Below are 26,111 nucleotides of genomic sequence, written 5' to 3'. Positions count from 1 at the left end.
GAGTAAAAAGAGCTCTGAGTTGAGAGGCATTTCTCTGCTCACAGACCTTCTCATAATGAATCTGCCCACTTTCATAGTGAATTTGGGCTTGGTTTTCACAGATTCCTGCTTTGCTTACATAATGTTCCCTCAGGCACATCTCTGAAATCCAGTACTCTCTGTGTGTGATAACTATTTCCAGGGTTTTGCAGATGCAGCTGAGAGCTCTGCTCTGGAAAACAGCCATGCTTTGGTTGTTTTAGGGCTTTCTGTTCTGTGTGGAAAATATGGGCTATACATCTGGGCAAGCTGATGAATGGTGGTTTGACAAAACCTAAAAGGGACTTAGGCTTTCAAGTGCTGTTGAGCTCACTTTTCTGGGTTGATTCAGAAGTACAGCAACTAAATCACAAGTTGACAGAAGGCTCAGTTTTGGTTGCGTACTGGGTTTTTTGGCCTGATTCCTTAAATTCAGCTTGTGAATCACAAGTTGGCCCAGCGATGAACACTTAGAAAGCAACAGGAACCTGCATTATGTTGTGCTGTATATAGTGAAGCAATTATATCCCTGACCACTGCAGGTCATGATGTGCTGCATCATTTTCAGTTGAATGTGAATTTTCTTTGAACTTGGAAACATTTATTCCCCTCAGCAAGAAACCCAACAAGATGTTTCATATTCTGGAGTCAATAGAAAAACAATGCAGTTTTCCTGAAAGACTGACCAAAGTGTGATCAGTCATTTTTATTCACTTCAAAACCCTTTCTTTTGTGCATCTCCTGTGATCTCCTACAAAGATTAAAATCACCTGCATTAGCATTCTTTCATTCTCCACTAAGTTACTAAATTCTATTTTACCTCTTCCTTCTCCTTTTTCCCTCCCCTTTTTATGATTTTCTTTTTCTTGCAGCTTCATTCTGCATCACTACGTTATCTGTGCATGACTGAGGAAGAGAAGGCAGTGCATTCATCTTCACTGTCTTATAATCTGCATAGCTTCTTGAGTGTTTTCTTGTATCTTAAATGCTGAAAGAGTGGAGGTATAACTACCAAGATGGTAGTTAGATGCTGCGCCATTTTTGTCCACTGTTCAAAACAGTTTATAAAAACATTAGCCACAATGTGCTTCTCTTTGCCAGAAAAATCTAGTTTTTTGTGCCCTTCCCCCTCCTTCATCATAATATATATATATGGTTTAGATCTATTGTGATGTATGTTGTAGTATTTACTGGAGCTGTCCTTCCTAAGGGACTTCTGTAGAAGTGGAAGAAAATGGGAAGTTTGTTGTACTTCCTAAATTTTGGTGTCAGGTGGCTGACAGCTGCTCCCTAAGGGAAGGGAGCCAGCAGGCAAATGTGATAGCATGGCTGTCAGGGCAGGAGTCACGCCAACCAGGGCCCAGTCCCACAGCCATGAGCAAGCTGACCAGGGCAGGCCCAGGGATGGTAGCCAGGTTCACCCAATAGTCCATATCCCCAGACAAATCTGTGGTGACAAGGCAGGTCTGAAGTTAAGCTGGAAAAGGCATCAGCAAATCAGGGTTAGGGTCAGGTCTGGTGATATTTACCAGGGCAGGCACAGGCCAGTGATCGCCATGCAGGTCCATACTGATGAAGCAGGTCTGAGGTCAAGCCAGCAAGTCAGTCTGCAGATCAGGGTCCAGATCAATGAGGTCTGTAGCCAGGCATAGGCACGGCTGTGACACAGTCGGATCTCAGGCAAGGCCCAGCAATAGGGCCTTAGCTTAAAAGCAACTCCCAAGAGAAAGGGAAAAGGCGGCAGGACAGCCTTGTTGAGGCCTCCCAGCAGAATTGTCTGGCAGAGCTCTTTCCAAGGTCACCAGAGGGAAGAAGGTTGCCCTCAGCTGCACCATCTCTTACTTAGCCCTGAGCTCAAGCAGCAAAAGCCCCAGGAGGGGGGATGCTCTCAGGGTCCTTACGTTGGGTTTGATTCCAAATTGGTTTTGTACCAGGGTCCCTCATCTGGGGCAAGACAGGATCAAATCTAAACCTAGACAGTCTAGACACTTGCATAGACAGTAGATTACTGAAGCAAACCAAACAGCCATGTCTACATTATGTATTTTGCTTGTGTCAAGCCTAGAAAGCCAGGTGTTGTCATCTGTGAGATCCAGTGTATAGGACAGAAAATACTGCTAGAATTTCAGCAGCAGCTGTCACTGCACACACCTTTTCCATTCGTCTTATAACAGCAGCAATAGTTGGCCAAATTCTTTAGGACTCTTCAACTTTCTGGCCTATCAGTTCCTTCTGTTTTTAGTTGTACCAGCCCCATATCATCTGAGATATATCTGAGTTCAAACTGCCTGTGCTTCTGAGAGACCTTGAACCATCTCCTTTGGCTGTATTACTGTGCTAAGGTGAGGGACTCGCAACTGCTAGCCTTTTCTGGACCTTTAGGCACTGCCTACAGTTCAGCAAATGCCTATCAAACCTGTGTTACTTATTAGAGATCATTTTAGGCTCAAGGCAGTGCCATTTTCCAACAAAATCCAAAAAATGTCCAAGCAAACTCTAGAATGATACTCCTAAACTTTTATGCTCATAAGAACTGTTGTAACCGGAACATTAAAGCTGTTCAAGATAAAGCTGTACAACTCTTCTTAGCAAGTTGAGACTTATTTATTTTTCTTTAACTGAAAAATGGATATTTGGATGAACTGAAACCTTATAGCAGTCCCACATAGATTTTACAGATTTGTTTCAGTAAAATAAATACAAAAAGAAAAAAGGATTTAGAAACAGATTTGGTAGTTGAGGAACAAAACATTTTGGTTTTCTGTGTAACTCGTAGTGATTTTTAAGGATTACAAGCAAACTGAAAGAATTATATTCATGATTTTATGCAGAAGCAGGTTCCTGAACATGAACTTTAACACAAAATTCTGCTTTCATAAATAGTGGGTGTTTTTACAGCTGCTTCTGGAGCACTTAAGCTTCATTATGAGAGTGATCATCAGGAGTGATCTAATGAGAGTCTAAGTAGATGTACCATTCTCTCCTGCAGTGGTTAGAGTTAATGAGCCTGCCATCTTAGCATGTGCAAAGAAGAGTCATTTTTCAGTATTAGCTGGACTCATTAGAAAGACAGACACCGTACAGGAACCCCAGGAAATACAATGCAACAAAAACATCTGTAAAGCAACATGTGCAGGATAGCAGGCTAATTGTGGCTGTATGCATTATATAACGTTAGAAGTTCTCTCTAAACAAATTATCAGTGTACCAGATGTGAGATTAGCCATCATACGTTTATGGACTTGGTTGTGTCTAGCTGAAATAAAGAGGAGGTGTAAGAAGTGTCTCTTCCCTGTATTTGCAATGCTGGTGATAGAAGCCTTGTAAAATTAACATGTCCACATTCTAAGAAAAGAAAAAAAACTATCCATTTTGACTACCATCTCCCAGCAGGCAAAACATACTTGTGGCTCCTCTGCTGTGACAGTCCGTGGTTCAGTAAATCTTTCTTGATTCTTCTCTTTCATTGAATTTATTCATTGCCAACAGAAGCTGGAAGACAGAATGACCTGTGTGCATAAAGGTTATAAATTTTAGAATGAGCTGTATCTTCAAGCCTTCTAAACATTGGGGTTTTTCTTTATTAAATAATGGTTTTGCTGAAAAGTAACTCATAATCTCTTCATAGAAACAAAGACAAGTAAAATAAGTCTAACCAAGTTAGATGTGTCACTGTCAGGGTTTTTCAAAGGATGGACTAGGAGAACACAAGGTTAGAATTACCAAGTAAAGGACAATAGACTGAAATATGACAATGTTATTTAAAATATTCATTCATTCTGCTATTCAAAGCTAGTAAATCTAGTGTTGACTGTTATCTGGCCAGAAACTCAACATCACAGGACCCAAAATGTTCTGTGGGTGACAGAATATCATGTTGGAGGATATAATGTACAATAAGTCATTCAGGGCCAAAATATCAAGGTGCTAAATACAGAATTGTGCACATGCATTCATCTGGACAGATTGTACACCCAGGCCCCCCGAACTGTGTGTGCATGTAGTTTTTAAAGCATGTGTATGCAGATAATTTAACTCGTACACTGACAGAGGATATGTGGCACAGATCCCTCAGCAAGATACGTAAAGAGCATTGTTTTGCCCTTCCAGTGCCTTTCAGATTAAAAGGTGACCCCTCTAGTAAAAGAGGAAGAGTGTAAAAAATACTTTCTTTTTCTCCCCCTGCCCCCCAAACAATATGTAAATAAGAAGTGTGCTGAGTCAGGGGTTTCAGACCCTCTAATGGGACACAGGAAATATGCAGCTGAAAGGAGGCCTGCAATTTCTTTTCTGTTGTGTTTTATAGCCCTCTTGTACTTGTCTCCTACTTTTCTCTTGCTTTGTTGATAAGTTCTGCTAGGTTTTTTATTCCTTTGTGCATATCTGAAAAATTAAAGGGGTTTGATGTTCCCCTACCCTTCATCTTTGTGGTCACTCACACCCATGCAAAATGAGAAATCAGGTAGACTATTACTGCTTGTGACAGTTTGCACTAGTTTGAAGAATGGCACAAAGTAAAAGGCAATATCATTCTTTATGGTATATACACAGTCTTGTATTTGGAAATCTGGCTTTTAAGTCTTGATGCTTGGGGATCAGCCTGCATGGTTCTGTAACAGCCCTCTGGCCCTGACAGCCAGAGGATCTTTCAGGGCTGTTGGATTAATATGGTGGGTTGTTAGGAGGCAAAGAAATAATTCTGATAAGAATAATCTTATAAATAAAACTTAATTTTTTAGACATTGGATTTAGGTTTGCTGAATCAGCAGTCATGAACTATTGTTATCAGAGCAAAATTTGTCATTGACAGAGATATGGGTGGCACCAATGATTTTGGTGCCGCAGTCAGGTGGGCTGCATTGCTTTGCAAATTATTTTGCCATGAGATATCAAAAATTTACTATCAAAGGACTAAACCAATGAAAGAGTGTGTAAGGAACAGTTAGGCCTTGTGATATGGGCCAAGTGACCTAACAGCTATTTTCCATCTCTGGCTTCTGTGATCTTTTGGTTTAGGATACTATAGTAGCTGCCAACATCTGCTTCTACCTGCTTGGAAGTTGGTTTCATTTTGAGTTTGCATATGACTTACTATGCTCCATGCCTGTGACTTTTAACTCCAAATGTCAGTCTCCATACTAAATCGTTGTCAAGTAACCTTCCATTATTCTTTTCCACCTTGCCCATCTAACCACCAGCTTCCAGCACACAGCTCCTACCTGCATGCCGTCAGAATGAGTGGGAGCTGCTAAAACTCAACTCCAGTCTAAACATGAAGCTTTGTCTCTGCAGGAATGTCAGAAAGCAAAGTCAACAGGGCTACCAGATCTTGTTATTGTTTGCATTTGTATTTTTGGTTCAAACTTCTTTCTTCCCTGGAGGTTTTGATTCCACCGATTTTTGGTTGGGTTTGATTGGGCTTGCTTTTTTTTATTGCTCTCCCTCTTCTCATTTTGTTTTCTCCATTCTTTCATTGGAGGCAATGAGCCGTCCAGCGGTCGGAACTCCCCTGTCCCCTATCGGCCAGACAGCCGCCCTCTCACTCCAACTTACGCTCAGGCCCCTAAACATTTCCATGTTCCAGGTAGGAGCTGGCACTGTATGTGTCTCGGTGTCCTGTCACAGTGTAGAATGTAGCCTTTGTAACTTTTGTCTTGTCTCCATTGTTTCACGCTGTTTACCGTGGGATGCACACACAATGTTGGGAACTGCCTGCTCCTGAGCTTGCTGAGAGGAGTATTGTGTTAAGAAATTTTTGGGACGCATCATGGTTTATACCTTGCTCTGTCAATCAGGTGTTTAACTGTTAGAATGCCTTGTTTTTCAGGGTCTGTTAACAGCCCGTGAGCTGGATATGAGTTATGTAGGGCCTGATTCTTCTCCCAGTTGCACCAGCTGAGCACCAGCATAACTCTGCTGACTTTGGAGGATTTGGGTTTGATTTACAGTGGCATGCAGGAAAGAGCTGACCAGTGAGCAATTACATATGTAGTTCATTGTCTGTCTTGACATGACTTGCTTCAGTCTTGAAGCAAACAGTTCTAGTTTAGTGTTGTTTTCTTTTTAGCTGGGTGAGGACTTTTCTGTACTTGTTTCATACGTTGGCTGGTGTCCCCATAGAGACCTGCAGATCTGCAAGGATATGTATGAATCAGGATGTCCTCTCTGCAAAGGGTAGTCTCTGTTTTAAAGTCAGCTGCACAATTCTTCCAGCCTGTGAGAAGATCCTCTGTTCCTCTGTCTTTTATTTTGATGGAAAGAGGGTACGTGTCCCTTGGGCTGTGGACATACATCTTCTGACTGCATCAGTGCTGGCTGAAAGCCTACTATATCCAGTTATTCCTCAAGCCACCTTCAGTCAGTACCCTTCACACTGCCAGAGATTATTCCTTCTCATCCTTCCCTCAAATCTGGCAGATAAACTGTTTGTGTGAGCTCTCCCTTTAAGTCAGTATGAGCTGGCTTGGCTAAGGCAGGCTATTTCAGCTGCTTATGCTAATGTGGCTCACGCTGACTTGCGTAAATTAAGGTGCACTTGCATGAATAGCTCTGTTGAGTAATAACGCCTGTCTTGGTGGGAGTGATTGGTTGGTGGGAGAGAGATCCTCTTCAGCTGGCACAGCGCAGCCGCAGAAGAAGTATGTTCTAGCTTTCTGGCATAGGTGTGCACAAAAGTACTGCATGACTACCCTTGTAGTGTTTATACCTATTTGCTATTCAAGTAGGCACAACAGATCACTGAAGAGAAAGAAATACTGTGGTTTCTTTGTGTGCAATGAATTTGCCTATTTAGTCAAGGATGTAGGGTTCTATAGAGTAAGATTTGCCTCTATTTCCATAGATTTCTAGGTTTAACTTTCCTTAAAGCCAAAGGTGAAGTTGTCTCCTGCAGTACTTTAATTGGATCTGTGATATATAGCATGTATTTCTAAAATGTTTTTTGATCATTTTGCTACTGTAACTGAAAAATATTTAGGGAGCATGAAGTAGCAAAATTGGTTTCTGACATTAATTTTCTAGTTTCTGGTAACTCATGACTTATGATAGGATTCTGAGTTTGATTTAGCACTGCAGCACTAGTTTTGGATTAACTTTTGTATTTTTAGCTGTACAGAATGCATGAAGTGTTGTGAGGTTTTTTAGAACAAACAGCTTCCTCTCTTAAACATCATTGTTTTGGAAAATATTAGAACTTTTAGCCATGCTGTAGATTTACTGCATTAGAGTTCTGGGAAGTGCTTTTATTCTAATTTACATTGATAGTGTGCAACGTAGTGATCTCTACATAAAAAAAAAAAATTATAAAGAAAAGATCTGTCCTTGTGGTTTGAGAATTAGCATTATATCAGTTAACATCACATAAAGCATCCCTTTGACTCAGTGAAGTCTACTTGTTGCTGACTGTTCAGAATAGCATATTAGGCAGTTATTTTGTTCTCTGGATTTTAAAGTGACCTGTAGGCTCATTGCATTCTCCTCAACTCAGTCCAACCAGTCAGTTGGAAAGGAAATTGAGCTGTTACAACTGAAGCACAATTTCCCACAGAAATTATTTGGGGTAGTTTTTTGCCAAATTGCTTGTGTCTTCAACACTGAAATTTCTTGTTTGTTTGCATTTCCACTGTAACTTTTATCCCAGTAACAGTCTTCTGAATTTTTAAAATAGATTGTACATGACTTAGATGCATCCACATATTACAGAATAAACTCCAAAGGACTTCGTGTCACGTCTTTGACTTTTCACTTGTTCTTACATTTTCTTTTCATCAAATAAACTGGTTCTGTGTAAAACTGGGATTAGTTTTCTGGCTTTTTCTTGTACTACATCCTTGATTTGGTCTGTCTGTTGTTTCAGTGTTGGAGTTATCTTTTTCTACAGCTGAAATAGTTCCCATATTCACATTTTTCTTACTACTTAATTTCACAGATCAAGGCGTCAATATTTACAGAAAACCACCAATCTACAAACAACACGGTAAATGATCTACTTATATTTCAAAGTCAGAGTGTCAACTAAACTAAGATACACAGACTAGTGAAAAACATTCAAAATTTAATGTATGAGCATTAAAAATGAGAAATTCAAACTTTAAACCACTTCTATTGCATGTCGTGCTGAGTGATTATGTTTTAAAGCATGTTGTTTGATTTGTATCATATGGTTTAAATGTTGGCCACGTTGATGTTAACAGCAAAATTGCCACTAACTGGGATTTTACTGCCTCTTTAGCATTGTAATGCCTTTCTGTATTTCACTTCTTTAAGTTTATATTTTCAGAGTACAGGTATTCATCATGGTAAAATGGATTAGCAACAGTCCATTCGCTGACAGAAACTTCATGGAAAATATTTATTTTAGACAAAAAAAGTACAATTCTTTATCTCATCAGCAAAGGTGAACATGTTATCATCAGATTAGAATTCCAAATGTACCTGTGCTTTAACTAAGAATCTTCAGTTTATTGAAGATAATATAGGTTACTTACCACTGACAGGGCTAATTTGACTGTCAAACCCTGTAAAACAGCTCAGGTAGTACACTCTATTTGTTTTTCCAGTGTTTAGATTAGAGTTGGACAATAGTGTTTCTAGTCCGGAAGGTTTAGAACAGTCGTTGTTTTAGCAAGCCTGAAATAACAAAAGCAGAGGCCAGCTGCCTTACCAGTCTTTAATACTGCCGAGCAAGTATTATAAATATGTTATAAGTAAATGTGTCCACTTTTCCCTTCTCTTGTGAAAAAAGACTTTAAATAGGAGAAGATTTTTATGTAATTTGCTAAAAGACAGATGTGTCTACTTTTTAAACACTTTGAGTTTGCATCCCTTTGCAGACTCTTTATCCAGTGAAATTTATTTAGGATTAAGTAGCCAATGAGGAGTACTATACGCTTTAGATGAACAATTGCCTGAGAGCCATTGGATTGAAATGATTAAGAAATACAGGGAAATCCTCTCCGTAGACAGGAGTGAGCATCCAAAGAACAACACTATTGTGGTTTTACATCAGTTTTTTTTCCTTTTTTACTTTTTAAGTTTTGAAACCATATGCTCATTTTAGAAAGTCTTAACATTATTTTTGTTTATTTTTATGGTTTTAATGTCTCCTCACATCCCATTAACATGTGAATGTTTAACCACTGACATCACCAATTCTAATATGTAAGTACTGTTTGAAGTCATGCTTTTGTAAACTCTGACTAGCTTCTTACGTGCTTGTAATTATACTTATAGTTTCCCAATCATAAAATTCCCAGAATTCCCAATGACATCTAATACTGGTGTTTTCAGACTACCTTGAATGGATTGGATGAGCAATTCCCATAAATTAATGGCAATAAGGATATCTCAGTCCCTTGTGTTGCTTAGAAATCTCAGCTTTGAGTAGTAAACATTTTACATGTTAAAAATGAATCTTTTATTGAGAACCATCTCCTTTTGCTTGTGTTCTGCATCACTGCCTTAACAGATGTTTTTCTATTAAAAAAAAAGAAAAAAGAAAAAATTGATTGTATAAGTTAAGGTGTTTTGAACAAATGGTTTGCAGATAATAGGTAATTATGGCTGTTTTCATTACAAACTGAATTCAGTTGGATTTTTTGCATGTCAAGAAGTGGAAGGCACAATGCACATCCCCACATGATTTTAAGAGATGATGGCTCAGACTGGAATCTTAAATGTGTGTCACACTACTGAGCTATGTTATTGGTGAGGTTCATTTCACTGGAGATGCCTTTCTCTGCTGAGGTGATCTGAATGAAGTTTAGTATTTATTAATAAATTCACTTCTACTTTTATTACTGCATGTTAATTACAAAATACATAAGCAGAAAAATTCCACTGGTTAAATAAATGCATCTGTTTGCTTCAGGTTTCCTTTTTTTTTGTTTTTGTTTTATAGCTTTTCACAGAAGCACAGGAAATAATTAGCTTTAGTGAAGTTAGTGCTGTCCCTCTGAAATGTTTCTGTTTTCTTGCCCCAGAGGGAAGACAAACCAGCACATTAGAGCTCTTTGTTAATAGTCAGATCTTCTCAGGAGATTTTGGCACACACCGTTAGCTTGAATTTTCTCGCTCTTGCTTAATCATTCTAACAATGTAAAACCCTAGTAAAATCCAAGGCTGATTTGGGGTTATTTTGAGGGTGGGGATGAGGGAAGGGAGGAGGGTTTGATCACAAGATACTGGCAGGAGGAAGATATTTCTTTGCTTCAAATTGCAGTTAAAATGGCAAAACATAAAGATGTTCACTTTTGAAAATGGACTTCTTGTAAAGCATAAAATTTTGCCAAAATAAGGAAAACCTTTACATTGATACTGATTATTACATAGCTAAGTTCCCTGATTGCCATCTAGATGCAGCTGCTTTGGCAGCACAGAGCAAGTCCTCCGAGGATATCATCAAGTCCTCCAAGTTCCCAGCAGCCCATGCACCAGCACCCAACGAGATACCAAAGATTGAGACGGACCACTGGCCAGGTCCTCCCTCCCTTGCGGCCATAGGTATGCAAAAGAAAGATGGTACAAGTGATGCGGATTAAAAGGTACTGGTAACCAAAGTAGACTAATATTGAATCTATAAGATCCAGCGGCGAGGACTGTGTCCACCCCATATCTTCACTGCAAAGTGTAGTCCTTCTGGTGAGACGTCTGGGTGCCCGTGTAGTTATAACTGTTGAATAGGGCTGAGGAAAAGACATTTTGCAAAAGCACATTGGAATTGTTCACACAGATACTCCCATGAAGTAGTTCACAAACAGTATGATGTGTCATGCAAGCCTGACTTCTTTCAGTTACTCTTTATATAGTCCTTTAGTCCTAAACTAATAGTAAATATTTAATGGAAAATATCATTGCTTCTGGCCACATGGCTATTTCTGTGACAAGAAGCAATGACTGCAGCGGCACAGTTAATAGGCTAAAAAAGTCATGTTTTTCAGAATCACTGTTTCTACAGACTGTGTATTTTTCTTCTGTGTTGTTGCACTGCACGTATCTTGTTTTGTTTTCTTTAAATCACGTACATGATCATTTCTTAACTTTTTTTTGGTACTGTATTTGTCTTCTCTGTTGATTTTGTTGACCCCAAGTAAAACATAGTATAAAGTAAACTACCTACCTTGGCTCATCCACAAAGTCACCTCAGAAATGCTGAAGGTCTTGCCCGTTTCAGATTTCTGTGTAGGAATTTATGGCTTTCCTTGCAGCAGGGTTTTCACGGAGGGGCTGGGAGAGGAGGCCCAGGGTGGCAGAGCTCAGTGGTTTGTGTTGACATGACCAATGGAAGGGGCTGTACATGCAGTGGGGACTTTCAGGACTTTGGGGGAGTGTCATTTATGGAGCACTGGAACCTCAGAAACCTTACGATCACATTGATAACATATAGGTACTTAAAACTCTCCTGGCAGGGTCTGTGGTAACGGCAGCGTTGTTATGCCAGCTGGCTGAGGTGGAGCCTTTGCTAAAAGTGTTGGCTGTCAGCTCAGTCTCTAGGCAATGGATGACAACTTTTGATTGTTTCCAGTAAAACTTCTTTGTAAATTGGCTCTCAGGTGATTTTGTTACACCTGAGAAACTAAACCGGACTGTTTGGAAACTGTACGGTTAAAAATGTGATATGGCTATTTTGCATTCGGAAATAGAAAGACACTGTACAAGATTAATCACTAAAAAACAAACCTTCAAGCCCCAGGTTTTTAAATTTGTTATCTGATTGTCTGAGTCTGATACTTTATGTACAGAGCTAAACTGAACTCAGCTATCAAAAGAGGAGTATTCCTACTATTGTACTGAAAAGTTTTGCAAAAGCCTGAAACACTAAACAAAATAATACATAATTTAACTACAAAGGCTTAATTTCTCTGTGACTTTTTGTTTTTCCCCTTTCAGCAAACCTTCTGATAGTTTAGTTGCAAAATTTAGTCTTCGTTCAAATAAAAGTTTGTCTCCTCTAGGATTGTTGTATAACTGCCTCAGGGTGTAGCCTGTGAAGAAAGAATTTATGTAGTGTCTAACTGCCTTCAGCAATATCATATTCTATGTATTCGTTGAAATGTCCTGCTGTCTTAATTGGGCCATTTCTCATAAATATTCAAGAAAATAAAGATTAATCAGTAAAAAGTGAGAAACTAAAATTTAGAACACTTGTTCAAAAGTAAAGTGGTCTTAATTCATTTTAGCTTTATCCAAAGGATCAATTAAATTAGTTTACTCCATTTTAGACTAGAAATAAGGCCATGTTCATTCCAAATATGAGTATTTAGGAAAGTAATGTAATTTCATTTTCCACTTGAAATGTTAATTCAGATTTGCTTTTCTGAGCCTAGATAGAAGTATAAATGTAAATCAGACCTCCTGTTTTCAACCATTGGTACATGTACCAGTGCCCTTAAACCCCATATTTCCATAATTAGCTAACTAAACTCCTTTTCTCTATTAAGTTGATGGGTAGCTTTTGTATCCCAGACTGTTGCTTGGTTGAAAACCCATGTACAGTTTAACTTCTTGTTAATATTAGTAGAAGCCTGGCAGCCATAGAGCAGACTATCTGAGTGACTTCTATTAAGGGTGAGTTTTGAAAAAGGCTTTTGAGTCTGCAAGAAAATACTGCTTGCTTTATTTAGTAAATCAAACTGACCAGTACTTTGAACTAGTATTGATGTGGTAGAACTGATGTAAAAAGCTCTTTCTGTATTGTGGTTTTATGGAAGCAGGAGCTGACATGAGACGCAGATCGAGTGGAAGAGAGGAAGAAGATGAAGAACTACAGAGACGCCGGCAGCTGCAGGAGGAACAGCTTTTGAAGGTTATTATAACCTTGTCTGAACACCAACCAAAAAATGCCCTTTTTATTCCATAAGCAATTTCTATTAATACCTTAATCACTTTATTTTATTGCAATATTTTTAATTGCTGTTTATAGCTCAACTCTGGTCTGGGACAATTGATACTGAAAGAAGAGATGGAAAAGGAGATTCGTGATAGGTCATCCCTTTCTGCCAGTCGTTATGATTCTCCAGGTAATTCATATAGGCAATAGACCTAGTAATGAACAATGACTGGTTCTAGGAGACCCCTTGAAATGTATATGCCTGTTGTTCTCCCCTGAAAAGCATGGCCTAACTCATTAGCTGGTTTTGGGAAGGGGAGAAGGGTGATGCTTGGTTTTGTATTTTTTTTAGTTAGAAGAAATATGAGGCTGAAGATTTTGAGGCAATTTCTGGGAGAGAGATTTTCTAATATAGATAAAGAGGGAAGTCAAATATAGCAGTAACTATTACCTCATGCATATGCTAGTAGACTAGTTTATTAAATTACAATAACACATTTTCTCAAACTGGTGATTCCCATCACTGCTTAGTCTCTCCTCCCAGGAACAGAAAATCAGCCACGTTTATGAGTGGGGATGCATATTCCAAACACAGCCAATGTCTCTGTCTTGGCTGGCATTTTGACCGGGTGTATTATGTTCCAGAGCAAAGGCAAAAGCACCAACTTTGCTTAACAGCTGGCTTAGATTCTTGGCCTCGTTGCAAGTCTTGATACATCTGTGGCCATCTCAGTACTCCAGAGGTTTTTGTGGTTTTATTTCACTCTCTACATCCACAGGTCCTTGCAGCACAGCAGCTGTGCTTTAGCCAAGAAGGTACAAGATGACTCTCCTTGGAGTCATCTAGTGGAGCAGTTGCCAAACAAATTAAGATTTCCTTGTGTTCGTTGTTATATAAGTCTGTTGCCTCTATTATGGTCTGGGAGAGAACATCTGTGGCAAGACTTGGATCAGTGCGCTCAGTAGTACCACAGATGCCTTTTGTGGAATCACTGATGCCTTTTCCAAAGCTTCTTATCGCCAACATGCATTCTTCTGAATGCCTCAGGTTCCACATCCACTACCCTCCTGTGGTAAAAATAATGTTTAAAAGGTCAAAAATTGCATTCTTATATGGAGGGTCTTGTCTGAGGGGGCTGTAGTAACTGTAGAGGTGCTGTTGACCCTTACACTGGCAATCTCTCTAGTTGTCTGTCCATCTTTTTATCTATATTTTAAAACACACCCTTGACATATCCACATTATCTTGCTCGTGCAATTTCTGGGGTCAGTGCAAATGCTAAGCTGAATGTCTCCATATATCTTATTTCATTGCTATTTCGGTGGAAAGCAGGAGGCATGGAGATCTATTGATTCATGTCATGTTCTCAGAAGTGTCATGCCATGTGCAAGATAACAATAAATTCAAATTAGGTTGCCACATTCTCAAATTTGTTTAAACTGAGTCACCACTGCCTGTTCTGATCCTCTCCTGCTGAAGTCAGTGCTCAAACCTCTGCCAATTACATTGTTGCAGGATCAAAACTAATAACCCTTTCTCCTTTGTAGCAAAACGTACTGAAAGCTAAAGCATGTGAATACAGAGAGAATGGAGTGTGCTAGTCACAACGGTGAATGTTAGTCTCTCTCTGGTAACTTGGGTTATGCAGCAGCAGCAGCTGGGAGTATAATTGCTATAAAGTATTATTCTTTATACTACTTGCAGTGGGTAGGGTAGAAGGAAGCTCATGTAAGGTTCATAGGGTACAGTAAGATATTATAAACCATGTGGACCACTTAGGAGAGGGCAATACCAGCCCGGGACACTAACAGGGAATCTATCCAGTCCAGCAGTGCTAATCTTGTTAGATTTCCCTTGTTCTTTTCCTTGATCTCATCATAAGAAATCACACAGTGTACCTAATCAACAAATTTATAATACTTTATCTACCTAATGACTAAAAAGTTATTCTGCTCTGTTCTCTAATCTTTAAGCATTACTTTCGACACAGTGGAGACCACCTTTGATTTTGATCACAGCAAAATCACAAGTGTCCCTTTCTGATGACCTGCCACCACAACATGACAATGCTGCATGTAACTTACAGAATGTATGGAAGGATGTGATGAATTTGGGGCTGAGATGTTAGTTTCTTAAAGTCAGTGTGTCTCAGTTGGTTATGTATATGGTTAGCTCTTTTAATTGTGTTTTTGTGCTAGTTGATTCCTTAAATGTTCTTGGTTTTGAGTTTCCATAGGATTTTTTCCAATAAAAGATTTTTCTCTTCCTCATTCAACAGCACATGCTTCAGCTTCCAAGACCTCTTCTCTCCCTGGCTATGGAAGAAATGGGCTTCACAGGGTAAGATGATGGCAATTTCGAGAAGTGGAAGGTGGCTTTAATCGTCTGTGGTATTTATTTCCCTGCTAAGTGTATTGAATTTCCAGTTAGATCAAACTTGCTTATAAAATCATCTGAAGTCAGACAAAACCTAGTTTCCCTTCCCACAAACCAGATTATTAAAAATGCAAGAAAGCCTATGAAAATTGGGGGGGAAAAGCTTGAAATAATTTGTTACTCCCAAAATACCAACCCATTTGTGAAGTCAGGAACTGTGACTTTATGTGCATGTCCGCTTTTCCTGTTACAGCCGGTGTCTACAGATTTTGGTCAGTACAACAGTTATGGGGATGTGAGTGGCGGAGTTAGAGGTAAGGCTGAGGAGCTTTTTTTACATGCCACTTTATTATAGAACACGTTAAGATGTTTGATCATTTCAGCTGTTCTTTTTTAAAGTCATGGATATGGTTGCTTTGTATTTGCTCAGTACATTTTAACTTCATCTGGTAAACTCGACAATTAACTCGAACTCTGCAAATACATATTAAAAAGTTTGGGTTTATTTTGGTAAATCTGCTGTGTAGAGCTGATCCTTGTTTATGCCAAGAGACTACCTTAGCACTGGTGCAAATGGAAAGCAGGTAACCTGTAGCTAATTAGGAATATGTTTTGAGTTTTGTTATGGTGTTTTTTTTCTCTGAAAATTATCAACCACTGCATGGTCTGAAAGAATGAGCTATGGTGAAGAACGGAGGATAACGCATAGTAATCCCAGCACTACTTGGATTTGCTTTGTGACTTTGAGCTGATCTGATACCAGTCCTTCCCTCATTTTCCCCATCTGTAATAAAGTGACAATTAGTATTTATCGAAGTTATAAAACTTTATGTCAGTTGATGTTTTGAAATGGTTTGAGCTCATAGAGACAAGAGAGACCAGTTGCCTCAAAAGTGAGACTGATCCCTTCTATCTTAGATACCCTAAGATCAAACATCTTTTGTTCATGCTTCTGTCGATTTATAGACTGTGGAGGAAGCGTAGACAACTACCTGATGGCAGAGGCTAGATGAGGTGAATCCTCTCTACTTGTTAGTATATTAATTTGCTATTTATTTACCTGATGGTGGCTTTGTGTGTCTTAATATCTCCAAAGTGACTTGATTTTCTTGAATGAGAAGCCTTCTTTAAAGGCAAAGAACTGCAGTGTTGGCAGAGTTTCACTATTTACAAACTAAGATTAAAAGTAGGAAGGCTCACTGGCCTTAGAGAAACAGGTGAGATTTTGAAATGATAGACCGGAAGACGCAAGGATTATCTGGTTGATAGTGACCAATTCCTGTTATTCCACACTCTAAACCTGATGAGATTTCTCTTTTGCTTTTCAGATTTTCAGGTAGAGTACGGATTTTCGTCAATCAACTGACAACAGAACTAAAAGCCTCTACTTTCTTACTGAAGTCTGAATTTCTGCTACAGGGAAGGGTTTCTTAAGACTTTAGTTTTGATTTATCTGCATGTTTAAGCATAAGCAACAATGTAGACTCTTACCAACAAAAAACAGGCATAGCCTCAGATTCCTCCTTGTACCTCCCCAGAGCTGCAGTGCAAAGGCTCATACCCCAGTTCTGTGACTTCCTCTGTAAAATCCACTGTCTGTTGAAATATGAGTTACCTGTAGTAGTTCTCTCTGGACAGCTAAGGGTGGATTTTTTTCCATCCTCTCTAGTACTAACCCCAGCGTTGTATAGAAACACTCTTCTAGAGGATATTTTCTTCCATACCAGGAGCCCTGAACTCCTTGTTTTTGCCCTGGAATTTGCTCTCTAGAAAAAGATGGCTGATCAGTAGCTTTCTACAGTGCTGCCATCACAGATTAGCTAGTAAGAGATGTCTTTGCAAATTCCAACCCTTTCCCCCCAAATCCTGATTCCAGGATTTTTTTCCAGAGTAGTTTTGAGTCCAGATGGCCCCTCAACACAGTCACAATATGAGATGACAATATAAGAAAGGGTTTAAATACTTGGATATATTTACTATTTGCTATATCAAAACTGTGATGGTTGGGAAGAGAATGATAAGGTTGTGGGAGGAGAGAGGGGGTTGTCCAGGTATTATGGTCAAAACATTGTTTTGTTAGGAACAGTACCTGTGTCAAAATAGCAACTTTTAACCAGAGGGCTATCCCTGTTTGGGTTCATAATCAAAATTTCCCATTATAGAGACAAAAAGAGGCTTGGCTGAGAGGGCCCCAGCAATTGTAAGTGACAGGAAGGACAACCAGAGGCATAACAGTGCCTTGTATATGCTATTGGGTGGGGTCTGAATTAATGATCCTGCATATTTGTCCAGAGAAGAGCTCTACTTAGTCACTGGAGTGGGAAGGGACCTACCACTCTCTGGGGATCTTCTGGTTCACTTGGAAAATGCTGTTGGTAGGCTCTGCAGAGAGCTATAACCAGCTGTAGCAGTGAGCAGAAGACTGTGGTGGCAAAGGAGGGGGTGGAAGGATTTCACAGCATGCCTCAGAGAAGCGATAAGCAGTAGCCGTGGCATTGTCCTATATGATAAGACTAAACCTTAAGACCTGAAAGAACTCTCAGTGTAAATTCACCTTTGTTTTCACCGCTACTTGAGTGCCTTTACCCTCTGTGTGTGTAACCCACGTGTCTGATGTATACCTGTATCTGATGCAGTCACTCCCGGATGGTCATGTCCCTGGAATGAGAATGGACAGAGGAGTATCTATGCCTAACATGTTGGAGCCAAAGGCAAGTGCAGATGTTATTCACTTTACTTCAAGGCAGTGAAGATTTTACTGTGAAATGCAGGTGAAATACGGGAAAAGTCCTGGTTCCCTTGTTTTTCTTTACCTCACCCCAGTCCCTGCTCCTTATGTGCCAAACCTCTCCCTGTGCTCTGGACTTTGCCTGTTGTGGGTATTAGTGCTCAGGCAGGCTGAGAGCAGCCACAGTGTGAGGTACTAAGGAGGTCTTCCCAGAGAGAAAATGAAGATGCTGAATGTGCTCGATAGCTACTCCTTCTGTTAAGCTTTTGGTAGCCAAAATTGCAGGCCAGACTCAATGGGAGAGACTCAGTTCTGTTAAGTTTGAAAAGCAATGCGGAATATTGTGGCTCACAACATGCTGCTGAGGCTGTCTTGTTTTAACAGTTAATGAAAAATTCAGATCTTTGTTCCAGATAGGCACCTATATATCTTTCTGGATCAGGTCTTCATCTTTCTTAGCATTGTTAGCCTGATATCTTTCAACAATATCGAAATTTTTTAGGAGATTTGTTGAAAAAAGAGGCAATGTCAGCTGAATATAAGTTAGGATATAAATTAAGATGCTTTCACAGCTATCTTTAGAGATGTCTGAATCAGAAATGAACAGTAATATATAGAGAGGTTCAACTAAGGCTGTGTTTTAATCTTGTAACTTTCTCTACTGCTGATGAAACTTCTGAGAAATCATGATTTTTCCAAAATTATAAGGATCAACATTTCTGCCAGTAAAGTGAGCAGCTCTTTTTGCAAACCAGATTACTACTTGTGCTTCCGAGTCACCTCGAGGCAAACTGTACAAGGCAATAATCATAGCTTTATAAGCTGAGACCCCGATGCAATGTACACTAATGAGTGTTCATATATGTACATATGTACATATAATCTTGGGGACATCCCCAACTCCTCAGATACTGTTTTTTGTTCCAAATAATTCCTCTCTCAGTGCAATAGAAATTCTTAGAGCCACCACTGCTGTTGATGCACCCGGTGATTTGGAATGTTATTTAGGGTCACAAATTCTGTCTTATTGCTAGCGGTAAAATTTATGGGATTTTTTGTGAGACAGTAGGTCACTTTTCCATTGATATTTCAAAGGTTATGCATTAAAAGGTTATGTTGTATGACTTGGCAGTAGTTCTGTTCATTTCAATGGTGCAGGACCAACTTAAACCTGCTAAGGTGAAAAAAGCCAACTCAAAGTCAGTATGAAAAACCTGGGAAATGAAAATTAGTAAAACTTAGCATGATCAAAGCTTACAAAATGGTATTCCAGAAAGGACAGAATTTGTGCATCCTGACAGCCCAGACTGAAAAATGCTTTGTTCTGAATACCTAAGTATAAAATGTACTTATGACCTCAGACCTTGACTGAAACTCTGCCTGTTTAAATATTATAAAAAGTTACCTTTTAGTTTATTGTGATGCTGTATATGATAGCCATTTTCAGTACAGAACGTAAACAATGTAATTCAAAGTATAGACTCCATTGTACAATTGTGAGAATGTCAGAATCCAGTAAGAATCCTATCTTACAATTGGTATGTAAGCACACATTATTTAAATTATTATTACTTACAATAAACTCAGTGGTGTGTTCACTGATGCCTGAATCTTATTTGTTATATTTCTGAAAAGTTCATTGGGTTGACTGGTGACAATGGAATGAACTTCATTGCCCAGTACCACACTAAAGTTGATTAGGTGGAATTTCTTCTGTTAGAATGACAATGGAATTAATAGCATTTGATGATCACTCAGGTGCCTCTCCAGAAGAGTTTTGGTGGTCTTACTCTTGTTCCCAGTGGCCAGGTATCTGAATCAGTAAAACAAGACTGTAAATACCAGTAAAGGCTAAGCCAATTCCCACTGAAGTCTGTGGAAAGACTTTCGTTGACTTCAGTGAGGGTTAAATGAGAACCTCACAGAAAATGCTGTTGTCCTACTCTGCAGGGAGACATGAAATGAGAAGGGCTATAGGAAGGTTCTGTCAGATGGGACGTGAGCTCTCTAAGTCTTTCCAGGCATTCATCGAAGTCTGGGCCTGAGGAAAAAGGCTAAACAGAGAATTTTATTTACCAGTGATGATTCCAGAAACTGATTTTAGGCACTTGATTTTCTGAATTCAGTGTTTTTTCTGTTGGGTTAGACTGATTCGAGACCAGGAGAGAGTAAACATTTTACCTCAAACAAAGAACCTGTACGAGTAAATGAAAACTGAATCTTTTATGCATTCACAAATTATTTATTAGCCAGTAACTGATTTTGTATAAGTTCTGGGCATTCTTTGCAATGTAAAGGGAAATCAAAGGAAATGTTACTGGGAGATGTGCTGAATGGATGCTGAAGCAGATGAATACATGTAAGATAAATATGTCTACAAAAACTTCTTTAATCCATCTGTGTATGTCACAGCCAGCAAGCACAGTGGGGGCTTGTTCAAGTTCTGTAACTATCCAAAAAGGCAAGGAAAATAATCTGATTAATTCCACTGAATGCAGTGGCCCCCAGTGATAAATATCTTGCTTGTTCAGAGTTGCTGCTTTTTCTGATGTACTTTGATGTGGTACTTTCATGTACTTTTTAAAAAGCCCTCTAAGCATCTGCTTCCTTAGAGCTGTCCATGTTTTGGCAACCATCAGTCAGACCCGTGAGTACCAACTATATTTACCTTAATAAACTCTAAATTCACCCATCAGTGGGTGAGAAAGTTTATTGACTAGAGAGGAACTCTGTCTGATCAAAGCCAGCCTATGCATTATACACTCTGTAATGATCAGTGGGGTGGGCAAGTACACAGTGGCTCTACAAAATGAGGCATTTTGGTATTGGTATTAAACAAGTTCTTGTGCTATCCAGATTGGCTTCTCTTTCATGCAACATTAAAAAAAAAAGTTCTGATTTCCTTTGAAAAAGAAAGCAAATGTTTGCGTGGTTATGAAAATAAGACACGTTCTTTCTGCTTTAGAATGTAAATACATCTCTTTTTCCCCCTTTTATACATTGTTAACAGATTTTTCCATATGAAATGCTCATGGTGACCAACAGAGGGCGAAATAAAATACTAAAAGATGTAGACAGAACCAGGCTTGAGGTAAGAGAAGCAAGTTCCTAAATGCTCTTTCCTACTGAAGTTGTTTGTTGTTGCACACTTGAAAGCTCAAACATTGAAGTGTGGGTCCTTTTTTGATTGGGATTTCTCAGCATTAGACAGAGAAGCAGGAGTCAGAGAGCAGGAGGAAGCAGCAGCTTCTCCGCAAACAGTTCCAGGCCAGGAGCTCAGTGTCTCTGACAAGGAGTGCATGTGCCTCCCTGCTCCTGGACAGAGCTGCTCGAAGTCCCTTATGTTGTCAAGCAGTTACTAGGAGTCAGTTCCAGCTATTCTTGAGGAGCTGAATTCTACCTTCCCCTAACTCATCCATAAGTCCTGTGAGTTCGTTAAACTGGCGGATATCCAAAAACATGAGGATTTAAATCTCTGCTAACAAATAAAAAATGTTTACAATTTTGTGGATTAGAAAGATTTAATCAGTCCAGCGGAAATACTTAGCCAGGGATGTTTAAATCACTTGTAGTTAATTAATCTTGAGGAGAAGAATGAAAGGGGCCACAAGAATTCAGATAAGTACCCATTTATGCACATTTTTAGACAAGCAGATATATATGATCATTAAGCAGAATTCAACCTTGCGTTACGTTAGTGCCACAGGCAGAGACTTTCCCTATCCAACACACTCTAAAGCAGCTGAACAAGATACATAACCAGTGCACAAAACAGCACCAACAAATGTTTCATCCCCAGTAATGCAGTGTGCTGGACAGTTGGGCTGACCAGACATTTTCCTTCTCAGAACTTAGACTGTAGCACGTCCAACCAGCAGCCCTTCTGAAAAGCTCTCCAGAAACCCAGTGTCTGGTTGAAATTCCATATGTGAAAGGAGATGACTTGCTAAAGCCTGGGACGGGACAAAGAAGAGCTATTTTTGTTCTCTGTTATCCCACTGCTTGCTTGGTGACTCCAGGCAAATCATTTTCTTGTCTCTCACTTATCCTGAGACTGAAATAGTGGTCCTGATCTCCTTTGTAAACTTATCTGATTTAATCACATTGCTAGATGGGAGCTAAATGTTTTTGATTCATTAGTGGTCAATGAGAACGTGGATACCTGTGTCACCAAAGCATTATTATTTCATCAAGCTCCTATCAGTAAGTCCTGCAATGGCTCTTACACAGTGAAATGAAATCCCTAAGGTACTCCTATCTCCTGTTATGTCTATTTGGTTTTGACTGACCATGCCTTTTCTCCCTTTTTCCCAGCGTCACTTAGCACCTGAAGTTTTTCAAGAAATATTTGGCATGACGATACAGGAGTTTGACAAGTTACCTCTCTGGAGACGCAACGACATGAAGAAAAAAGCAAAACTCTTTTAAACTCCCTTTAAACAAACCGACAAAAAATGATGCATAGGATATTGTATCATACAGTTCAAACTATTGGGAAACAACTACTTCTCCACCAAAAAGGGAAAATCACATAGTGGCACCTCTATACACAGCAATTGAACAAGATGAATGTTTGCCCTCCTGGAGCATAGGGAGAAAATATCTGTGCTCAGAAACAATGATGATAGTTTTCACAGGTGTCAACCTTTTACACGATATTATACAAGATAGGAAACTGTTCTGTTCTTCTCCCTCAATGATGTTCCCCTTACTTTTCTCTATAATATGATGGACTTACTTGCTAGAGCCAGGAAGTGCCCTTAGGATGCCTTGTAGATTAAAGTAACTGTAACCACTCCAAGAACCGAAATATATATATATAAAATATATATATATAGGTATGCGTGTTTGCGTGTGTGCCTGTGTGTATTTATATCTATCCATCTATCTATCTATATATATATCTGTGTGTGTATGTATGTGTATGTATGTGTATATATATGGAAAGAAAGATAGATAGATATTCTAGTAGTTAAGAAGAAACCCTTTGTAACATATCCATATAGTTACATTAATCCTTTTGCACAGCTGTTTCTTAATTGGCACTCTTTTGAAATGGCATCTTCTTTGTGTGATAAAAATCTGCAAAGCTGGGCTCTCTGCTCACTCACACTGCATACCAATTGAATTGTTGGAAAATAGACTCCTTGCTTATACTTGTACATATTTGCTAAGTTATAGGTAGTGAATTACAGTGTCTGTTGTCAGTCTTCCCTCTTCCATACTTTCTGCTTGAATTAATAAGGCTGGAGCTTAACCAGTCATTTAAGTAATTTAAGATCATTTAAGTAATGGGAATGACGGAGAAGACTCAGTTTTCTTTAGTCCAGGAGATAGGTGGGTGGGGGTGGGAGTGACAGAGTAAGAAAATGCATTTCTAAGTGTGCCCTGGTTAACACCCAGAGATTTTGGGACAGACTCCCTGCTCATAATTACTAGTACAGCTCCTCAAAATGCAGTGGAGTTGCAGTATTTTGTATCAGCAGGGAAGCTGGTTCTCTGAAAACCGACACCAAATTTCATCCCTCTTGGGGAGGAACATTTATGAGTTAAAAGGTACCATCAAGGTGCCATGTTCTGCCAATAGAGGCTCTTTGATTAAATTGCAGTTGCTGATGTCAATATGGCACAGTGCATGGGGCCAAGCACTCTCTTTTTAGTCAATGTAGTTTCACTTGTGCTTGGAAAAGAGGCACAAACATTTTTTCTTCTCTCTTGAAGTTTCAAAGCTCCAGCCTTGGTTATCTTTATTTCCCTTTGTGCCTGACATAGTGAAGAGAGAGAAATCATGCAAGATAGTTTCTGAGCTGCATTGAACTCCTTATTGCTTTTGGTCTTCTTCCACTATGCTGCAGCTTTAAGAACTGCCTGTACATACCTTAACTGCTTGTAGGGATGTTCTATACAGAGGAGGATGAGCACTGAAGTAATTGAATGAATGCTTTGTGGCTGCAAGGTCAGCTTTTTCTCTTCCTTGGTGCTTAACTGCCAATGCATAATGCACTAATTAGTACATCTCCTGATATGGGAGAGGGTCATTTAGGTTCTGTGTGTGTCGAAGAATATCAAATTTTCATTTTTAATGCAGAGCTGTTGGCACAGGAGACATCAGAACCCTTGTATTTTCTGTTATGGGAGACACTGGTGTTAAAATCTGGAAGTCAGGAAGGGGAAATGGTCCTGCGCAGTTGTGAGGTTCAGTATCGCTGTGTTGACTTCTGTACGCCACCAAATGGCATTTCACTTCCAATGGCAGTCTAACTAAAATGAATATACAGGACAGCCCAAATCCTGCCTTTTCTTTGCTGGTTTAGGAAGCCCTGTTGCAACATATCAGTGTGGTTCCTTTGATGAAATCTGGGTTAAAGATTCAGTATATGAAAGATTGATGCAAGCAGTCAGCACCTGCTCCATGTCCCTAGAGGTAAGGGAATGGTGAGTCCAAGGGACGAGCTGGAGAATATGCTGCTGTGCATATCTGGCATCATAGTCCCCATTTAATAAAAGTCCTCAGTGAACACTGTGACACACAAAATTATGAATAAGCTCTCTGGACATTACTGAGATTCAGCGAAGATCAATTCAACATGCTTTACTTCATTTTTCAGAACAAGCATCTGAAATGGCTTTAGAGCAACGCTGAAAAGTAAATAGGAATGTTAGGGGCACTGGCAGTTTGAGATGCATTTTTGAATGACTGCTGAAACCAAGTACATATGATGAAAGAACAGCGGTGTTTTGCAGTCACAGACTTTGTGACTTCTGGAGTCTCAGAAATTCAGTGTTTGTTACCTGCAAGTGGTGGATTAATTTTGAGATGAACATTTGAGTTTTAATACATTTAAAGTATTAAAATTCTCCAAATTTTGTCAGCCCTCATCCTACAGATGATACTGTGCTGCCACAGTATCTTGGACCCTTCTGACCAACATAATGGGCATTCTGGGTCTTTAGCCCAGATCACCTTCACAATAAACCTTCTTGATCCCAAGACTGCTCTATGAAGGATGTGAGCTGCAGGCGTGCATTCTTCTCTTCTCGTCTTTAGGTTACTATTGAACTTCTCACAGCAGATAAAAATACATTACCCAGTCATTTCAGAAATGACTAAGCCAGGTTGTGAGCTCTTCTCCTCTTCTGCCCTTTTTCTCCCCCCAACCCCCCAAAAAACAAGTCTGTGAAAAATGAGTGGGTAATTTGTATCTGCCTCATCAACTGAGAATTTAAAGCTACAATTGCAACATGGGAAGGAATGAAGAGAAGCCAGCTTAGATGCTCTAGATACAGTTGATCCAAATGGATTTTTGGGCCAGTGCTGGTTCACATCTGGCTGGTGAGGAGTGTAGTCAGAGGCAGCTCACAGCTCTCTGCACTAGACTTAATACTGCTTTACTTCCTATTGAGAATATTAAGGGTTTTCTGAGCTTTAACTTCATGCCTGTAGTTGATTCCTCTTAGCTATCCTAGCCATCTGCATGTAGACACACTCCAAGAGATCTCATGTCCATGAAACCCATCCTGCTGCCAGCCATAGGGTGTGTGTTCGTTTTCTGCAGTGGGCTGTTAGCAATTGTCACTGCAACATTTTCTGTTCTTTCATCAGCTTATCTCACCTAATAAACACAGAAATGTAGCCCCAGGGAGAATTTTCTTCCTAAGTAGTAAAGCGTTTTCCCAGTAGCAATCCAGTAGCATTTCGTTTGTTGGGCAGCTCTGTCCTCTTGGGCAGTTCTTTGTAATTCCCCTCTTCAATATTTCCTTGAGACATGTGACTGATAATTGAATTGAATATTGCAATATGGCACAGAATCAGATTTTGTTTAGAGCTTTGTAATAAGGTTCTGATTCAGTAAATACTTAAGCGTGTGTAAAGATGTGCCTTAAGTATATGCTTAATTTCCTTTGTCTCCTACAAAGCATTTGAGCTTCTGATAAAGCCCCATTGAACTCAGTGATGTTGATAGAAAGTCACTGCCCTAAGTGCTGAAAACTGATAGCTTTTGCTCTTTTTTCTTTTTTCCCTTTCTGCTTTAAGAGCAATATAAGAGCAAAGGTACAGTGTCAAAGCAGGCATCCAGGATGGAACTGCAAAATAAACATGCATATGCGCAAAATGGGATTATGTACACATGCAGGTTTTCAAACACAAATGCACACATAGC

At 39.4% G+C, this 26,111-nt stretch overlaps 1 protein-coding gene across 1 annotated transcript in view; it reads left to right on the top strand.

Annotated features, from left to right (window-relative positions):
* Positions 1 to 22,876, top strand: part of ABLIM1 (actin binding LIM protein 1) — a 147,525-nt gene extending 124,649 nt beyond the window's left edge. The window contains exons 13-23 of the mRNA XM_067300285.1: positions 5,498 to 5,602; positions 7,946 to 7,993; positions 10,372 to 10,518; positions 12,729 to 12,820; positions 12,938 to 13,034; positions 15,124 to 15,185; positions 15,475 to 15,535; positions 16,550 to 16,557; positions 17,858 to 17,932; positions 20,960 to 21,040; positions 22,264 to 22,876. Of these exons, the coding sequence (XP_067156386.1) occupies positions 5,498 to 5,602; positions 7,946 to 7,993; positions 10,372 to 10,518; positions 12,729 to 12,820; positions 12,938 to 13,034; positions 15,124 to 15,185; positions 15,475 to 15,535; positions 16,550 to 16,557; positions 17,858 to 17,932; positions 20,960 to 21,040; positions 22,264 to 22,377 (890 nt within the window). The 3' untranslated portion in view covers positions 22,378 to 22,876. The remainder of the gene's footprint in view (positions 1 to 5,497; positions 5,603 to 7,945; positions 7,994 to 10,371; positions 10,519 to 12,728; positions 12,821 to 12,937; positions 13,035 to 15,123; positions 15,186 to 15,474; positions 15,536 to 16,549; positions 16,558 to 17,857; positions 17,933 to 20,959; positions 21,041 to 22,263) is intronic.
* Positions 22,877 to 26,111: the final 3,235 nt, after the last annotated feature.

This window comes from Apteryx mantelli, chromosome 7 (genome assembly GCF_036417845.1).
Source record: "Apteryx mantelli isolate bAptMan1 chromosome 7, bAptMan1.hap1, whole genome shotgun sequence".
Classification (NCBI taxonomy): Eukaryota; Metazoa; Chordata; class Aves; order Apterygiformes; family Apterygidae; genus Apteryx; species Apteryx mantelli.
Note: the sequence above shows the minus strand (reverse complement) of the source record. Positions and strands in the feature narration are given on the sequence as shown.